Here is a 15224-nt window from a genome sequence, read left to right as displayed (position 1 = left end):
ACAGCTGCACTTCCGTGCCCGCTGCAGCCGAGAAGAGAGGCACCATGAGGAGCTCGGGGAGATGCCGACACAGCTGCTCACCAAGCGGAATAATCGGGAGCACTCCGAGCAAGAGTGGTCCAGTAACCTGTTTCACTTAGGTGACAAATAGGACAGAAAGGAGTGGGAGGACAAGGAATCAAAAAAAACCAAAAAAAACCAAAAACACAACAACAACCCAAAACCAGCATGGACCCAGCGAGTGAGGTCAGAATTTCATGCTTTTGCAGGACTGCACATTCTGCCTCAGAGGAAAACAGAGCTACACTCGGGTTTCACCTCTAAATCATCACAGATTCTTGCCAAAGGTATTTTAGGGTCAGGAAAGGGTGCCTGACCTGGCACACTGCATTCAGGCCTTCCTGCTGTGCCACGGCGACCCAGGAGCTGTGAGTGATATCATGGGAGCAGCATCCACTCACCCCGACTGCTCCGGTAACAGTGAACAGAACGCAACAAACAGCTAACAAAGCAAACGTGCTCCAAGGAACTCTCCAGAAAGCCAAGCAAGTCTCATCGTACAGCTGGGAATCCAGCACCACTTGATACCTTTTCCAGTGATGTGCACGGGATTGAATTAACAGACTGAACACTAATTTAGTCCAGATGTTGCTCAGGCGGAAGGATGGTGCAGGTGTCATCAGGGGAGTGCCTTGTAAAAAGATGAGAAGTATCTGGAGGAATAACACTGGCATATAAAAACTATCATTACAAAGGAGACAGATGGATGAAAAAAAAAAAAAGTGTCTTTGAACAGATTAAAGAAATCCATGTGTACAGCTAGGAACTGCCAAAAAAGACATGCTATGGTCTGGAATAACTCTCATGAAACACAGGGAGCCACAGCACCCTGCAACTGCGTGAGGGGACAGCTATAAACAACCTCCTCCTACCATACAGCCTTGATAGGTTTTGCTTATCCACATCGACAAGGTTTTTGTTAAAATCACAGTCTGTTTATTACCCGAAAATAGGAAAAAGCAGATAGACACAGGTGTGATTCAATGCAGCACAGTGAGAAGGGTCACCACATAACCACAGAATATATTGCACAATTTAGAGCCAAGATCCTCTTCCCAGCAGCACTTTGTCCACTCAAGTAGCACAAGGAACTATCTCTTGCAGAACCTAAGAGTCATTCTGAAGTTAGGTTTGTTTACCCATCCACAAACAGAAAATGCCTAAATACAAACCCAAAGGAAGTTACTCATGATGGATGGTTCACCTATTACCTGCCTTGCCTACTATTTACAGCAAGCCTTGGTTGGGTAGCAGGTTTTTTTCATTGTTTTAAAGACTTTCCAAAGTGCTTTCAGCATTCTACTAAGCAGTAGGAAGCATTTCTATCGATACATAAATTTTATTGACTGACATGGTAAGCAGCCTGCAGCAGAAATCTAAGAAATTCATTCACAAATGCCAGATTACACATCCAGCTGAGCAGAATAAGAACCAGAACAGTCGCAGCTTTGCTGTACAAAACTCCCTTGTCTTCACAATCCATATATTATCCAAAGATTAGCTTACAATTCATGCAAGGTAAATCAAAGCCAACTCTGCAGCTTTGCAGCATGTCTGTGATCAACTAGATCAATTAGCAAATGGATTTTAGTTAGACCAGTCTAAAATGAAATTACATTAGGCTCGTACTGGGAGGCTGGGTTTCAGTAGCACAGCCCTGGAGTTTCTGTGCTAAGCTCAAAATAACACAGAAGTATCCATTGCAAAATCCATATTAAACTGGAAACATGCAGGCCAACAGCCAGCCCCTGACAACAGCGGCTACATTCCCTCCCAAAATGCAAGGAGCTTACTCCATCTCCTCTGATAGGGACTAGAGCAGTGTTTTGGGCACAGTTTGTGTGCAGTCATGCACTAAACCTGGCCTAAAGCTTCTATGAACAAAGGCAGAAGGGCTCAAAAAGGAGGAGGATGTAAGCAACAGGGACTGAGAAATGGTCTTGATCCATTTCCAGCACAAAAGGTGAAGGAATTAGTGTAACTGCTCTCCACTTAAGGGCGGGTCAGGCAGACAGACTTAAATAGGAGTGGTTCAAAACAGTTTGGATTATATTCTCTACAGTACAAAGACCCAACCTCTCCAAAAATGAACGGAACATTGTTCTACTGATGGAAACTGTCTTAAGTCATTGCTTTCCTTTTGTTGAGGTTTTTAAAGCATCAAAGGAGGCAGAAGCACAAGTTAAAATCCTTACAGTGCTTAAAAGAACATAAATATAATACTATTTTATTCTTCACCTCTTCTTGCTTTGCCAAATACGTTTACACACAAACACTACAGCACATTACAGAACACCACTGTAACGCAGGCATTGAAAATAAAGAAATCAAAATGCTGAACTATAACACTTTACAACTAGGAACTCAAGCACACCTTGAAATCCTAGATATCCCTGGCCAAGCCCAGTAACTCACATTCCGACATCAGCCTACAAAGTTTCATTAGCACAGACACCATTTGCTCACATTGTCAATAATAAACCAATGGACAGAAGAGGGGGGGGAAAAAAAGTCTTATAATTGCTCCAGTCTCCCATAAAAATGAGGCTGGGTTTTCAATAAAATTGGTAGGTTGTCTTCAAAAGTTAATATAGTCAGTTTGGCCTGCACAGAAAACTTCAGTTGCTCTTAGTCTTATGCAGTTGGGGAGAAAAGTTTGTGGGTGGGTTTCATGCAATTTTGCTACTCAAAATAATAAAAGCAAGACTTTCCTCTTTGCCAGTGCACGTTGAGTTTTCCAAAGATAACCCACAGATTTTGGATTCTGGGACCATAACCTTTAGAAACCTAGTTCTAGGACCTGCACTTCAGAGAAAAGTGTGATTCATTTAACAGAATTAGCAGGATGAGTAGAATGAGCTACGAAGTGTCAGGTTAAACCTAAAAATTACACCTACCTGAGCATTGCTTCCACAAAGTTTTCAGCTTGGAATGCACCTCTGAAAAGTTTAAGGACAGACTGCCCCATCCCACACACACTCTCTTAACCTATTAATTATTGCAGCTCTGGTTTTAAAACCTCAATCAAAGAGCAGGTGGAGTTAAATTTTAAAAAAAGACCACATTATATTAACTACATCACACCTCATTTCCCATTTCTAATCAACAAAAGGAAAGTAATCAATGACCTAACACAAAGAGTGACCAGCCTTACTGATGTTAGACAACTGACTGCACCAGGAGCAGCACTTGTTCTCCTGCTCTATAAATATGAGAGAAGCCTGGAGCCATGTCCAGAAATTAGTAAAATTAACTCTGCAATCAAAGTGAAAATAATAAAGGTAAGGAGGTTATAAATCAGTTGGAAATCCACATGAAGGACAAGAAAGTAAGGAGTGAAGCAACACAGAGGCAAAAACTCTTCAGTACTTCAAAGACAGCAAAAGGAAGAAAGATACAGAAAGTAAAATGCTCCTTTATGAAATGTTGCACAGATCATCATTTAATTAAACAAACTATTCAAAACGCAGCGAGCTTAAAACCAAACACCTTACTAGAATACTCTAGAGCAGTCAGAGGCAATAAACAGTGCAAACAAGAAGATATACACGTGCAAACAAGAAGATATACTCATGTCTGCATAGAAGAGGCAGCACAGCATTCAAGGAGGACACAGAACAAAAGGATGAGACTCTTCCAGCTCACATCACCAGTAACAAACCGGGAACCAGTGTCTCTCCAGCACAGCTGTCTCCCAGAGTGGCTGGCTCTCACAGGAAAACAAAGGTCTATTCTCAAACAATGAAGAAAGCACTTCCACCACTGAATGACCTTATAAGCAAGAGGAATCCAGCTGTTGCTGTCTCAAACTATACAAAGACATTTATTGTCCCAATGAAAGAGGACAAAGAGTCCTAACAATCAAAAATAGCATGCAGGCTGTGAAAGGACAGGCATTTGCCCATCAGGATATTAAGTTTACCAGTTTAGGAGGACTGAGGACAGAAAAGTAGCGGGACTACGTGTCCAGCGCCCAGAGCCAAGAAAAACACAAGTGTGGGTTACAATTTGCTTACCTTCTATAGAAGGGGCCTGGTCCACAGCCGCATATAGCATCTCTTTCAAAGCCTGCAAGGGAGAGGCAGAGAACAAGGAACACCGTTAGTATTAAAAGAGAGGAAAAAAAATTACACTGTTTTGATATGCCTGTTAGAAAACAAAAGCAATTAAAGCCCTTTTATCCTGCAGACGGGCACAGAAAGCTACGGTACGTGATGTCAAGGCTATCACACGTATTTCTGCTCACAAGTAAAACAGGTTCATGTTTACTGACTGCTTTGTCTAAAGCCTGTTATCTTACTAATCTATAAAATTTATTCCAACTGTACATTTCAACATCTTCCTTTGGAAAAATGTTTCCCAGTTGGTAGGATGCTAAAGGCTTTACATTAAAAAAAATAAAGAAATAACAACAAAACCTGAAGTGTTGCGTGACACAAAGGAGTTTGTCAAGGCAAACAGAGGAAAAGCAGCCTCAGGGATTTCTCATCACTGTTATATAGGAGTACAAAAATACACATACATCCTAAAAGATGAAGACAACACGATGAAGGAGATTAGGGAACCAAGGGTGACAACCTGCTCTAGAGATGGGAACTGAAGAGCAACATTAACACCAGCCAGAGTCATTAACCAGGTTTCAGGTCCTGGAGGCACCATGAGCCTCTCTCTCCCGGAGAGCACAGAGCAGCCACTCACCCACAAGAGAGAAGCACAGCAGCAGCAGGTCCAGGAGGCGAGGGGCTCCTACAGATACACACAGAGCACCCCTGGCAGTCACCCCTCCTTCACCAGAGCCACGAGGGAGGCACCACATCATGAGCCTCATCACTCGCAGTTCCTCTCTGGAAGGCCTCTTTCCAGGCAGTTGTTAAGGTGCTGGTGTTACTCCAGGCATAGATTAAAGATTTGCTCGCTCACATCACATAAACTGAATTCAGATCAGTGACCGAAGGAATGAGGTGAGGTCAGGGGAGGGTCACAATGATGATCAGAGGCTCGGAGCACTTCTGCTTAGAGACAGCCTGAGAGAGCTGGGGGTGTTCAGCCTGGAGGAGAGAAGGTTCCAGAGAGACCTCAGAGCCTCTTCCAGGGCCTAAAGGGGCTCCAGGAGAGCTGGAGAGGGACTTGGGACAAGGGATGGAGTGGCAGGACAAGGGGAATGGATTCAAACTGACAGAGGGCAGTTTTAGAGTAGATATTAGGAAAAAAATCTTTACTGGGAGGGTGGTGAGGCCCTGGCACAGGTTGTCCAGTGAAGCTGTGGTTGCCCCATCCCTGGAAGTGTCCAAGGCCAGGTCAGATGGGGCTTGGAGCAACCTGGGATAGTGGAAGGTGTCCCTGCCCATGGCAGGGAGTTGGAACAAGATGGTCTTTTAAGGTCCCTTCCAACCCAAAACATTCCAGGATTCTATGAATAACCTGAACCATAAGTTTGGAACTAGAAGCCACCAGGAAGGACCCATTCCTACTGCAAAGTGATTTGCTTACACACACCTCACATCTTAATGTCCATACTGAACGTGAGCACCCTCTACCACTGAAAAAAAAAACATTCCCTCACTTTTGAGCCCACAGAAATCTAACACAAAAAAGTCATTCAGGTCTTCTTAGTTCCTATCTATTCTGCCTGATTCCCAACATATCCCATACTTCTACAATCTTGAAAAATAGCAGCAGCAGAGGTGTGTGTCACAGTGTCCAGGACAAAACCTCCCAGCCTAAATGGCAAATCCCCCAACACCCTCGACGTAAAAACCACCAGCTCAGCAGCTGGGACCTGAGCGCTGTTGTAACCCGGTGGTTACAGTCCTGTTAGGTAAATACGAGGTCTAAAGGACAAGTCTGTTTATCACACAATAGCCAAGGTGGCTGCTTACACGGGCAGCTCTGGCATCTCTCAAAGGTCTGGCTCCTGAGTCCACAGAGGTCTCAACAAAGGTCACTTGCATAATTGTTTTCCCAGCTGAGCCACTGCTGAATGATCCTCATTCCAGCGGCACAGCTCTCCCCTACCCTTGGTGCTTTCCTAAAATTCCTCAGGAACACTGGCCACTTCACTCCTTCCCCCCGTGACTCACTGGTCAGCAGCACATGATCTGCCTCTGCACACCAAGTGGTCACAAAGTCTCCCTCCTTTTCCATCCCACTCGTCATCCTCACCTACCTGTAACTTTTTCCATGAACCACAACCACATGACACAGGATACACAAACCAGAAGAGACAGGACATTGCAAGTCACTGTAGTAACAACTCATCTCTCAACCCACCCAGAGGTAAACCGGGTGTAATTCCTACCTCTGGTTTTATCAGTCATTTTTTCAGAAACAAATTTAAAAGGACAACATTGACAGTCCTGCACTAAACAATGTTGAAAGCTGAAGGTGTCAGTCGTCCCACAGACCTCTCCCCGTGCAGGCTGACATAGTACAATCTGGCAGCTGCAGGGCAGCAGATTTTGTTACTGCTTTCCTGACCCATATAAGTAAACCAATAACCTGAAAGACTCAGTGCTCCTTCACACCTAAACTATTTAGTCCTCTAGATTACAGAATTGTAGAACTGATCGTTTACAAAAGTTATCCGTCACTGTCAATGTGAAACACTCAAGAATTACTCGTTCTGCCCTCAAACTAGACAAAACGGGTTATTGCCTTGCTTTAGACTGTGCCAGCGCTACACCTTGCACCCACAGCAAACTTGTGTAAATACATACGAGAGAACAAAAAAAAGGCAAAAAGAAAACACTTGAAAATACAACCATCAAACCTTAACAGTGAACAAAATCAAGGACAAAAACCTTAAAACTCAAAAAACCCTGCTGTCTTAAAGGAGTCTTTCAAACCACTTATGCTCCTCTAAGCTCGTCCGCTAACAGCCCGAAGGACAAACAGCGAAATAGCACAACAGATTTGTGTCAGGAGGTGGCAAGCCTGGGTGTGAACTGCCTATCATGAAGCTGGGTTTGACGAGCAGAATTGGCCACCTCCCAAAAACTGAAAGACGGTTTCTGCAAGAGAGACTCTGAAGGCAAGCAGGCAACCTCAGCTATCAGTTTCCTCTCCCCACACTTACTTCCTGCTGCAGGTGGTGTCTGGGAGAAATGATGCCTAAAACTTAGCAACCTGTTTCTCTTCTCAAAAATGGACTTAAAACCTGGGGTCTCCCTCGGAGGGAAGGGAGGTCACCTGCTCACACCTTTACCCATCTCTCCCATGAACTTTGCACCTGTAATAACTGTTCTGCTCCTCCTCCTGCCCCAGCTGCTGTGATTTCAAAGGTATTATGCACATTTCCTATAAAAATACCATCAGACTTCTGCAGATAAACAAATTCAGGCCAGATTAACTGCAACCAAACAGCCCTCTGGCAACTGGGCAACTGAGTTGTACAGTTCCATCAGCTGGACACGCAGACACACACTTGCATTTAGAAGTCTGAGCAAGCAGAGCAACGCTCTCCTCCTGAAAGCAATCCAGAGAGGGACACAAGAGCAAAGGAAACCAGGAGAGTTTGTGGATCAACAGAGGACTAACAACCCCACAATTTCACTGCATCAAAAATGAACATTATATGCAGCAGAGCAAACTCTCAGCAAAAAAAAAGAAGCATCAGCTGAAATTCATGCAAGCGTTACCTGAATTTGTTCAGTACTGACTATGTGGAAATGAGGATTCAGTTGTCTGGCACAAAACATTGGGATTCTGTTTGTTTTCATGTTTTTCCTGTTTTCATATTTTTCCAAAGGAAGTGAAGGGTAAATGGATGGTCCAAAACTTTTAAGGCAAAAAGTGCACTGAAGCAGTGCACATCACAGCAACAGTTTAACAGGCTAGGAAAATGTGACCCACTTTACAGAAGAAAATACACTACCAGATCCCCTAAAACAAGGTGAGCAAACCCTTTCACTGCTGCTGCCAGGGTGAGGCACATCCACGGGTCACTGCCCCGCCTGCTCCACACTGCCAGATGCCTCCCCTCTGCTGTGGGCTTCACACAGAGAAGCCTGATAATGACACTCAGTATTCCAACAGGAAAAGTCATCCCTTTATGTTGGGACTGGGTATTCTGCTGCTGCCACCAGTCCTCTCATAAAGCCTTCCTGGTCATTTGCACTAGCTTAGATTTCCAGAACCATCAGTTGGGGATGGATTTTCCTTAGTAAATGTGACACATCCAATCCGCATTATTTAATGCAATCTTCAGAATGGAAATTTGGCATGGAAAGCCAAACCAAGCCAATCAAGGTTTGTGTAAAGCTCCACATTAACGTTGACTCAGTCACGGTAAATGTCTTTGGGAAAAGCTGAACGAAACAGAATAGCATTCATTGCCATTTTTCCTCTTTTCTGTAAGCCAAGTGGTCCTTCTCAAAAAGCAGATGCACAGCAATGGTCACTGCAGCACTTCTGCTGAAAGAGAACAAGAATCCAAGTCACACCTACCAAAATGTATCTTACTTTTGCCTGTTTAAAGGAAATTAATGGATTTTTCTCTCCCTAAAGCTCTCACGCTGACTGCCAGCCCTAAGCCTGGGTAACTTCCATACTTCCTGTAAGCACACTTAAAATACTTGAACTGATTATTTTTGGAGGAAAAGATCACATCAACGGTAAGAAGTTTTGAGGACTGTCAATTGTTAAAGACCACCTGAAAGTGAAATTACATTTTTAGGTATTGAAAACACAACAATCTCATTGTTTTTTCTGGCCTTATCTCCAACAGATTACACCTGGTCTGGCTGGCAAAGCTCCCCCAGGCACGCTCGCTCCAAATCTCATCCAAGGACCTCACAGGTTACCTGGGTCCTGCCACTCTCCAGGGCTGAATGACTGCACCTGCTCTCCAGTGGAAATAACTACAAATGCCAGAGCAGAAAACTAAGATGAGAGCATGGAAGCTTTATGATACAGAATGACTTAAAGAAATTTCCACACCATCTTTTAATCCTTTCATGGAGAATGGCTTCAAACTGAAAGAGAGCAGGGTTCAATCAGATATTAGGCAAAAAATCTTCCCTGAGGGTGGGGAGGCCCTGGCACAGGGTGCCCAGAGCAGCTGTGGCTGCCCCTGGATCCCTGGCAGTGTCCAAGGCCAGGCTGGACACTGGGGCTTGGAGCAGCCTGGGACAGTGGAAGGTGTCCCTGCCCATGGCAGGGGTGGCACTGGATGGGCTTTAAGATCTCTTCCCACCCAGCCCATTCCAGGATTCTGTGATCTGGAATGTGACGTCCTGGAAACAGGAAGAATCTTTTCAGAGCTCTCTGCCCAAGATCATCTCTCACTCTGAAAGGGTGATTACTGCTTTAATTAAGAAGGAAACGATGTAAACTGCGAGGTGAAGAAACATTGTAACGCTATTAAATACACCACCAACGTCTTAAAATGTTACTGTGACACCTTCGGCAGGCACTATTGCACACAAGTAACACAGGCAGCGTTTAACCTCACATTCGCTAATCAACGCCTGGGAATTTCTCTGGATAAAGGAGGGCTGGGTGCTTTTTGCCTCAGGTATAATCAACAAGTAAACTGAGGTAGTGCTGGGCTTTTATGCACTGCACCCACACGACCACCAGTTACTGAATAATAAATGCCGGGCTATTCCATCGCTGCAATATGCATGAGCAGGCGGCTGACTCACATCCAGCCAGCTGCAACAAGGCAAACAAAGAGTTGGAAAGTTATTACTGAAAGAGAGGGTGAGGTTTGTGTTTTCCTTCACTCTACATTAAGCTGTCTACCCAAGGAGGAGATTACTTGTGATTAGAAGGAGTAAGAACTTGAAGGAAGTTTTTACTGAAATCTACATTTTAGACTGGGATGGGGGAATGGAGAATGACACAATAACACTGCCTTAGTTAAAACAGCTGAAAATTAACCTCCAAGAATGACAACAGTGGCCGATGAGCAGCAGAGCTCTTCACACGTAAATCAAGGTGTCGTGGTTCACTGGGTCTCCCTACCCTCTCTGCACAGCTGTTTGCTCAGCATGCAGCCAGATCTTTCACCCTTGTTATTTCCCCCTTGCCGTCCCCTCCAACCCTGCTCTTAGGAAGGTGTCCAAGTTTTCTGTTTCCAGGAACAGAAGACAACTCTCACAGGGATAACCCATCAGAGACATGATGCAGAGCAAAACCGGTCCTTTAATTTATCAAGACAATGATTTTCCTCCTCCTCAAAGACCGATGGCATTATTCGGCCATCTAGCTCGCCACATAATTCAAGGAGATCACAATATTGTTGTAAAGCCAAATCCAACTGCAGTTTTCTATTTAAACGTCCATTCCTCTGCAGTCAGGTAAAGGAAAACAAAGGAAGAGTGAAAAGGGCAAATATAAACTTTTCGAGCTCGACATCACAACAAAGCAGGCTAAGATTAATGTGGTTTTCCGTGCAAATGCAGACAGATTAATAGGGACAGTATAAATGAATCGCGATTATAGTCCCGGGGAGAAAATACAGGCCTTCGAACAACAGCAAAGGTTGCATGGCTTTAACTGAGTCAATCAGTCAAGAAGTTTTGCTGATCACGGCTGCCCTACAATCAAGCTTTCCGTTGTCTAGATTTAATTATTACTTGTGGAAAAGACATCGCTGGCACCTGCCACTTTTTACTGCTGACGCTGAAATAGGAAATGTTTTTACTACAAATAACCACCCCCAGCTCCGTCCAGTTAAACCCAAGCCCAGCACCGGTGTGATAAATCTGAAACGAAGCAATCAGCGTGACCTTTAGCAGGCTGGCGCGATAAAGCCTGGAAAGCTGTATTCTGCAGATAATTCACGATTAATGCAGCAGAACTTGGTGTAAACAGTGCTCATAAACGCCCCGACTCGGGTGTTAAACAGAGAGATGCAGAGCCTTACTTAAAAATGCTCGTAAAATGGGAGTTGATGGGGCTTTGGTGCCTTGTTTTGGGGGGCTCAGGGCAGTTGTTGGGGGTCTGGTGCCCTGTTTTGGGGGGCTCAGCGGAGCCGACAGCGGTACCGGTGGCCCCCGGCAGGGCAGGGAGGGCGCCGGGAGCTGCCCAGCCCGGCGGGATCGCCCTTGGGAGGCCGGGAGCCTCTCAAAGTCACCGCTCCTCCGCCGCCGGGGCCGGGAACCGGCGCTGCTGCTGAACCCCCGCCGGGGCTGCGGGTGCCCGGTGACGAGCATCGCACCGCGCGTGTGCCCCGACCTCCGTCCCCCGGCAAGAGGTTACAGGCGGCAATTAATTCATTAATTAACGAACCGGACACCCGAGGAGCGGGTGCCCAGCGCCGCAGCCGCAGCCTCCCCGCCGCGGCGGACACACACACGCTGCCGCTCCATCAGCACCGCCCCGCGGCACGGCGGGCACCGGGAGGCGCGGGGGGCCGGGGCCGGTGCCCGCACTCTGCCCGGGGCCGGTGCCCGCACTCTGCCCCGGGCCGTACCTCATACTGGATGTACTGCTTCCGCCACTCGGGGGTGATGTGCGCCGCGAGGTGCTCGGCGAACTTCATCCTGCCGCCGCCGGCGGGCCGGGGCCGCGCTCGCTCCGCGCCCGCAGAGCCGCCTCGGCGGCGCCTGGCTGCGAACGGGGCGTCGGTAGTGGGGGGCGGGGGGGGTCCGCCGCCACCGCACATGGGCCCCCGCCCGCCCGCCCCGCCACTCTTCAGCCCGCCTCGGGCCTCCTCAGCGCCGCCCCGCCGCTGCCGCCGCCTCCTCGGCCGCCGCCGCCGCCATATTCGCCACCGGCCTCCCGCCGTCACCGCCCGCAGCCAACCGGCACCGGCACCGCGCGTCCCCGGCACCGCCGCCCGCCCACCGCCGCGGGGCGGGGCCTGCGCCCGGCACCGCCCCGGGCCCGCCCGCCCGCCGGCACCGCCGCTCCGCCGCCCCGGGCGGGGCCTGCGCCCGGCACCGCCCCGGGCCCGCCCCGGTACCGCCCCGGGCCCGCCCCGGGCCCGCCCCGGCCAGGAGGCGCCGTTCCCGCGCTCGCCGCCGGGGGGCGCCGCGGCCCGCGCGGCTCGGGCCGGGTTTGGGGTCGGGCTCGGGGCGCGGGCGCGGCACCCGCGGCCCCCGGGACGGCCGGGACAGCCCTGGGGCAGTGCGGGGCTCTGCGGGGAGGGACGGGACGGGAACGGGAGGAGGATGAGATGGGAAGGGGGTGAGAACAGGATGGGATAGGATGAGAGTGGGGATGGGAACGAGATGGGAGGGGGATGGGGTCGGAATAGGGGTGGGAGGGGATGGGGTGCGATAGGATGAGAGCGGGGAAGGTGATGAGACGGGGATGGGATAGGAGTGGGATGGGCATGGAATGGGGATGGATGGGGAAGGGGATGGGATCGGGAAAGCAGTAGGATGGGATGAGATCAGTGTATGATGGGATGTATATGGAGATGTGATGGGAAGGGACTGGGATGAGGATGAGGTGAAACGGGAATGGGGTGGGAAGGGGAGAATTGTGGCAGGGAGATGTGTGTGTATGGGGGGAAATAAGTGACAGGATGGGGAGGGATCAGGGAGGGGAAAGACAAAGGACAGGGACAGAGATGGGGGAAAGAGTAGGAGAAAATACAGGAAAGAACAAGAGTAAGAATTGAGGGAGGCGGGAAGCTGGGCTAACAGGCCACAAAAGACCGGCAGAAAAGGGGAAAAAAAATGAGAACGGGGAAAAGAAAGGGGGAGGGGAAAGGGAAAAGTCTCCAAAAGTTGCGTGATCTCCACAGCCTTTGCCCGCGCGCTGCCCATCAATGCCGTGCACATCCGGGCTGGCACAGGGGGAGCAGGGGCTCCAGGGCAGCTCTTGGAGCAAACCCACCCGCACGGGGCCAGGCTGCCCTGGAACACAGACACCCCCGGGGCTGCCGGGGTCGGTACCCGCTGGGTCACTGCCTGAGAGACCAAACTGGAGCCGGTTGGAGTGGGGCTGCAACCCTTGGTTATCGCAAGGATTCTCAGTGGCCCTAACCCTGCCCCTCCCCCGTTCCTAGATTCTGGGGATTTGACGCGTTTGGGATTAATTTTGGTTTCCTTCAAGCCTCCCAACCTTTGGCACAACTTCAGGTGACAGCTTTCAGCTTTTTCCCACCCTCTCAGGGCCGATCCCATTCCCGCTGCCGGCCCTCGGCAGCACAACCTCCCTCCCCGGCGGCAGCTGCCGGAGCATCGCTCCCCCGACACCCGCAGAGCTCGTTTGCTGCGGAGATTTATGGGGGTCCTGTCGCAGGCCCGGGGATCTGTGATTTGCGAGGGCTGAGATTCGCCTGGCAGCTACAGCGGCGCTCGCTGATACCATCTCTTAATTATGTTTGCAGCAAACCCTTCGATGAGCGGAGCTTTAGTGCCCTTCCTGCGCAGCTCCGCACTCAGCAGCCTGCCCGGCGCTGACCCCGGCACCAGCCCGCCGCCGTGTCGCGGCTTGGCTTAACATTTCGCAGGTCGCCGGCTTCTCAGTGCCTCACCTTGGCAGGCGCTGGTGTGCCCGGTAACACCGCCCGGGGCTGAGCCCGCTCCCGCCGCGATCCGACGGGAGCTGGGGTTGTACAGCCCCCGACCCTTTGAGTGCTGTCGGGCTCCCGGAGATAGCTTGCAGCGGGGAGCAGGAAAGGGGATTAGGAAATAAATATTGTCTTTGTTGTTTGCTGGAGGCATTGCCTGGAATACATGCTGGGGTGTACAATAAATTAACGTCTTCGGATGCGACGGCGGGCAAATTTCGTGATGGAAAGTAACCAGTGATCCCTCCTTTCATTGATTCATTTTGTATCAATAAATGCTCTTTTTTGGCGTTAAACCGAGACAGATGATAGCAGGGGAGACAGAGCAGAGGCTGGGTTCTTTGCTCACCGTTGCCCTGCAGAAACAGCTCCATTCAAGTATCTGATTGGCAAATCCCTGCTTCCCGTTATCGGACACCCTTTGGGACCACGCATCCTGGTGTTTCGCTGCTCGGGGCTTCCCAACTCCTCTAAAGGTTTCAAAACTCCCAGCTCTGCATATCCAGGCTTGGGGGAGGGATGCAGGAAAGGAGAAAGGGCAAGGAGAAGCCTTAAGCACAGGAGAAAAGGCCAGCACCACCTGCCTCTGCTGCCTTCTGCCCACGGCTGGGTGGAGGGCAGGCACGGGCAATCCAGGTGACACTGAAGTGGGATGCTGGTCCCAAACGATCCTGGTCTTGGGTCTGGATCTCAGTCCCCAGAGCTCAGGTTTGGATCCCCGTCGCTGTGGCTTAGGTCTGGATCTCACTCCCCATACCTCACTGGCATCAGGCTGCCACGTTTTCCTCATCTCTCTCTCTCTTTTCCAGGAAAGAGTTTGCATTGTGATTTCCCCCGTGCTGTTGTAGTTAGGAAAAAATCATAGAAGCAATGTTATTTGCATTTTTAAACCCAGCAAGGAGAAGCCGGAATGGGCTTTCCGCCAGTGCAGTCTGGCACTTGCTTTGTTGGGAGTGTATAGAATAATTTATAAATAGCATGGTGGGATTTTTTAAAAAATATATAATTATACTTTTAAAGCTCCTGCATGGCTGGGGAAAAGGAGTCTTCAAAAAAGGCTTTAGAAAAAAGAGTCTTGCAGAGGGAAAATTTGCTTTACTGGCGCTCATAAAATCACAAAGAGGAGGGTTTTCCATCGCAGGAGACAATACAGGAGAGCCACAGACCTCCTCCCACCTCCTCCTCAGGCAAAAGGATTTTAAGACACCTGGATATTTAGGGGCTCGGTTTGGCATGGGAGGAAACGCTTTAGGAGCATGAACTGCCCCGGTCCCATGAGCAGAGCTGAGCCTGGACCATGGGGTCAGGGGGACCGGTGTGATTTACTAAATTCCCTTGTCGTTCAGCATCAGGGGGATCTGGGAAGATGAAGTCATCTCTCATTAAAAACAGAAGAAATAATGCCCAATCCCAGGGTCTGGGGAGCAGCAGCACGTCCCAACCTTGGTGCAGAGGCAGCGGAGGCATCAGGAGGGGCAAAGGCTGCTCTTTGCATCCTCCACTGTCCTGCCCTGCCCTGCGCTGCCCATGCCCACGCAGTGATTCCTTCTCCAGAGGGACCACCAGTGGCTTCACTGCTGCTGCTTGGAAAGGAGGACAGGGAATAAATAAATGCAGAAATAAAAGCAAGTTGGGAGCGAGCTTGATGTGGAACAAGGAGAGAATTGAGTAAATCACACCAAGAGATGCTGCC

At 49.3% G+C, this 15224-nt stretch overlaps 1 protein-coding gene across 1 annotated transcript in view; it reads right to left on the bottom strand.

The window, feature by feature from the left end:
- The window catches only part of XPR1 (xenotropic and polytropic retrovirus receptor 1), a 110502-nt gene extending 98869 nt beyond the window's left edge, over positions 1-11633 (bottom strand). The window contains exons 1-2 of the mRNA XM_039556269.1: positions 11480-11633; positions 4077-4128 (exon numbers count right to left, since the gene is read on the bottom strand). Coding sequence (XP_039412203.1) covers positions 4077-4128; positions 11480-11548 — 121 coding nt within the window. The 5' untranslated portion in view covers positions 11549-11633. The remainder of the gene's footprint in view (positions 1-4076; positions 4129-11479) is intronic.
- Between the last annotated feature and the right edge of the window lie 3591 nt (positions 11634-15224).

This window comes from Corvus cornix, chromosome 8 (genome assembly GCF_000738735.6).
Source record: "Corvus cornix cornix isolate S_Up_H32 chromosome 8, ASM73873v5, whole genome shotgun sequence".
Lineage (NCBI taxonomy): Eukaryota > Metazoa > Chordata > Aves > Passeriformes > Corvidae > Corvus > Corvus cornix.
This window is presented reverse-complemented; position numbering and strand designations above follow the sequence as displayed.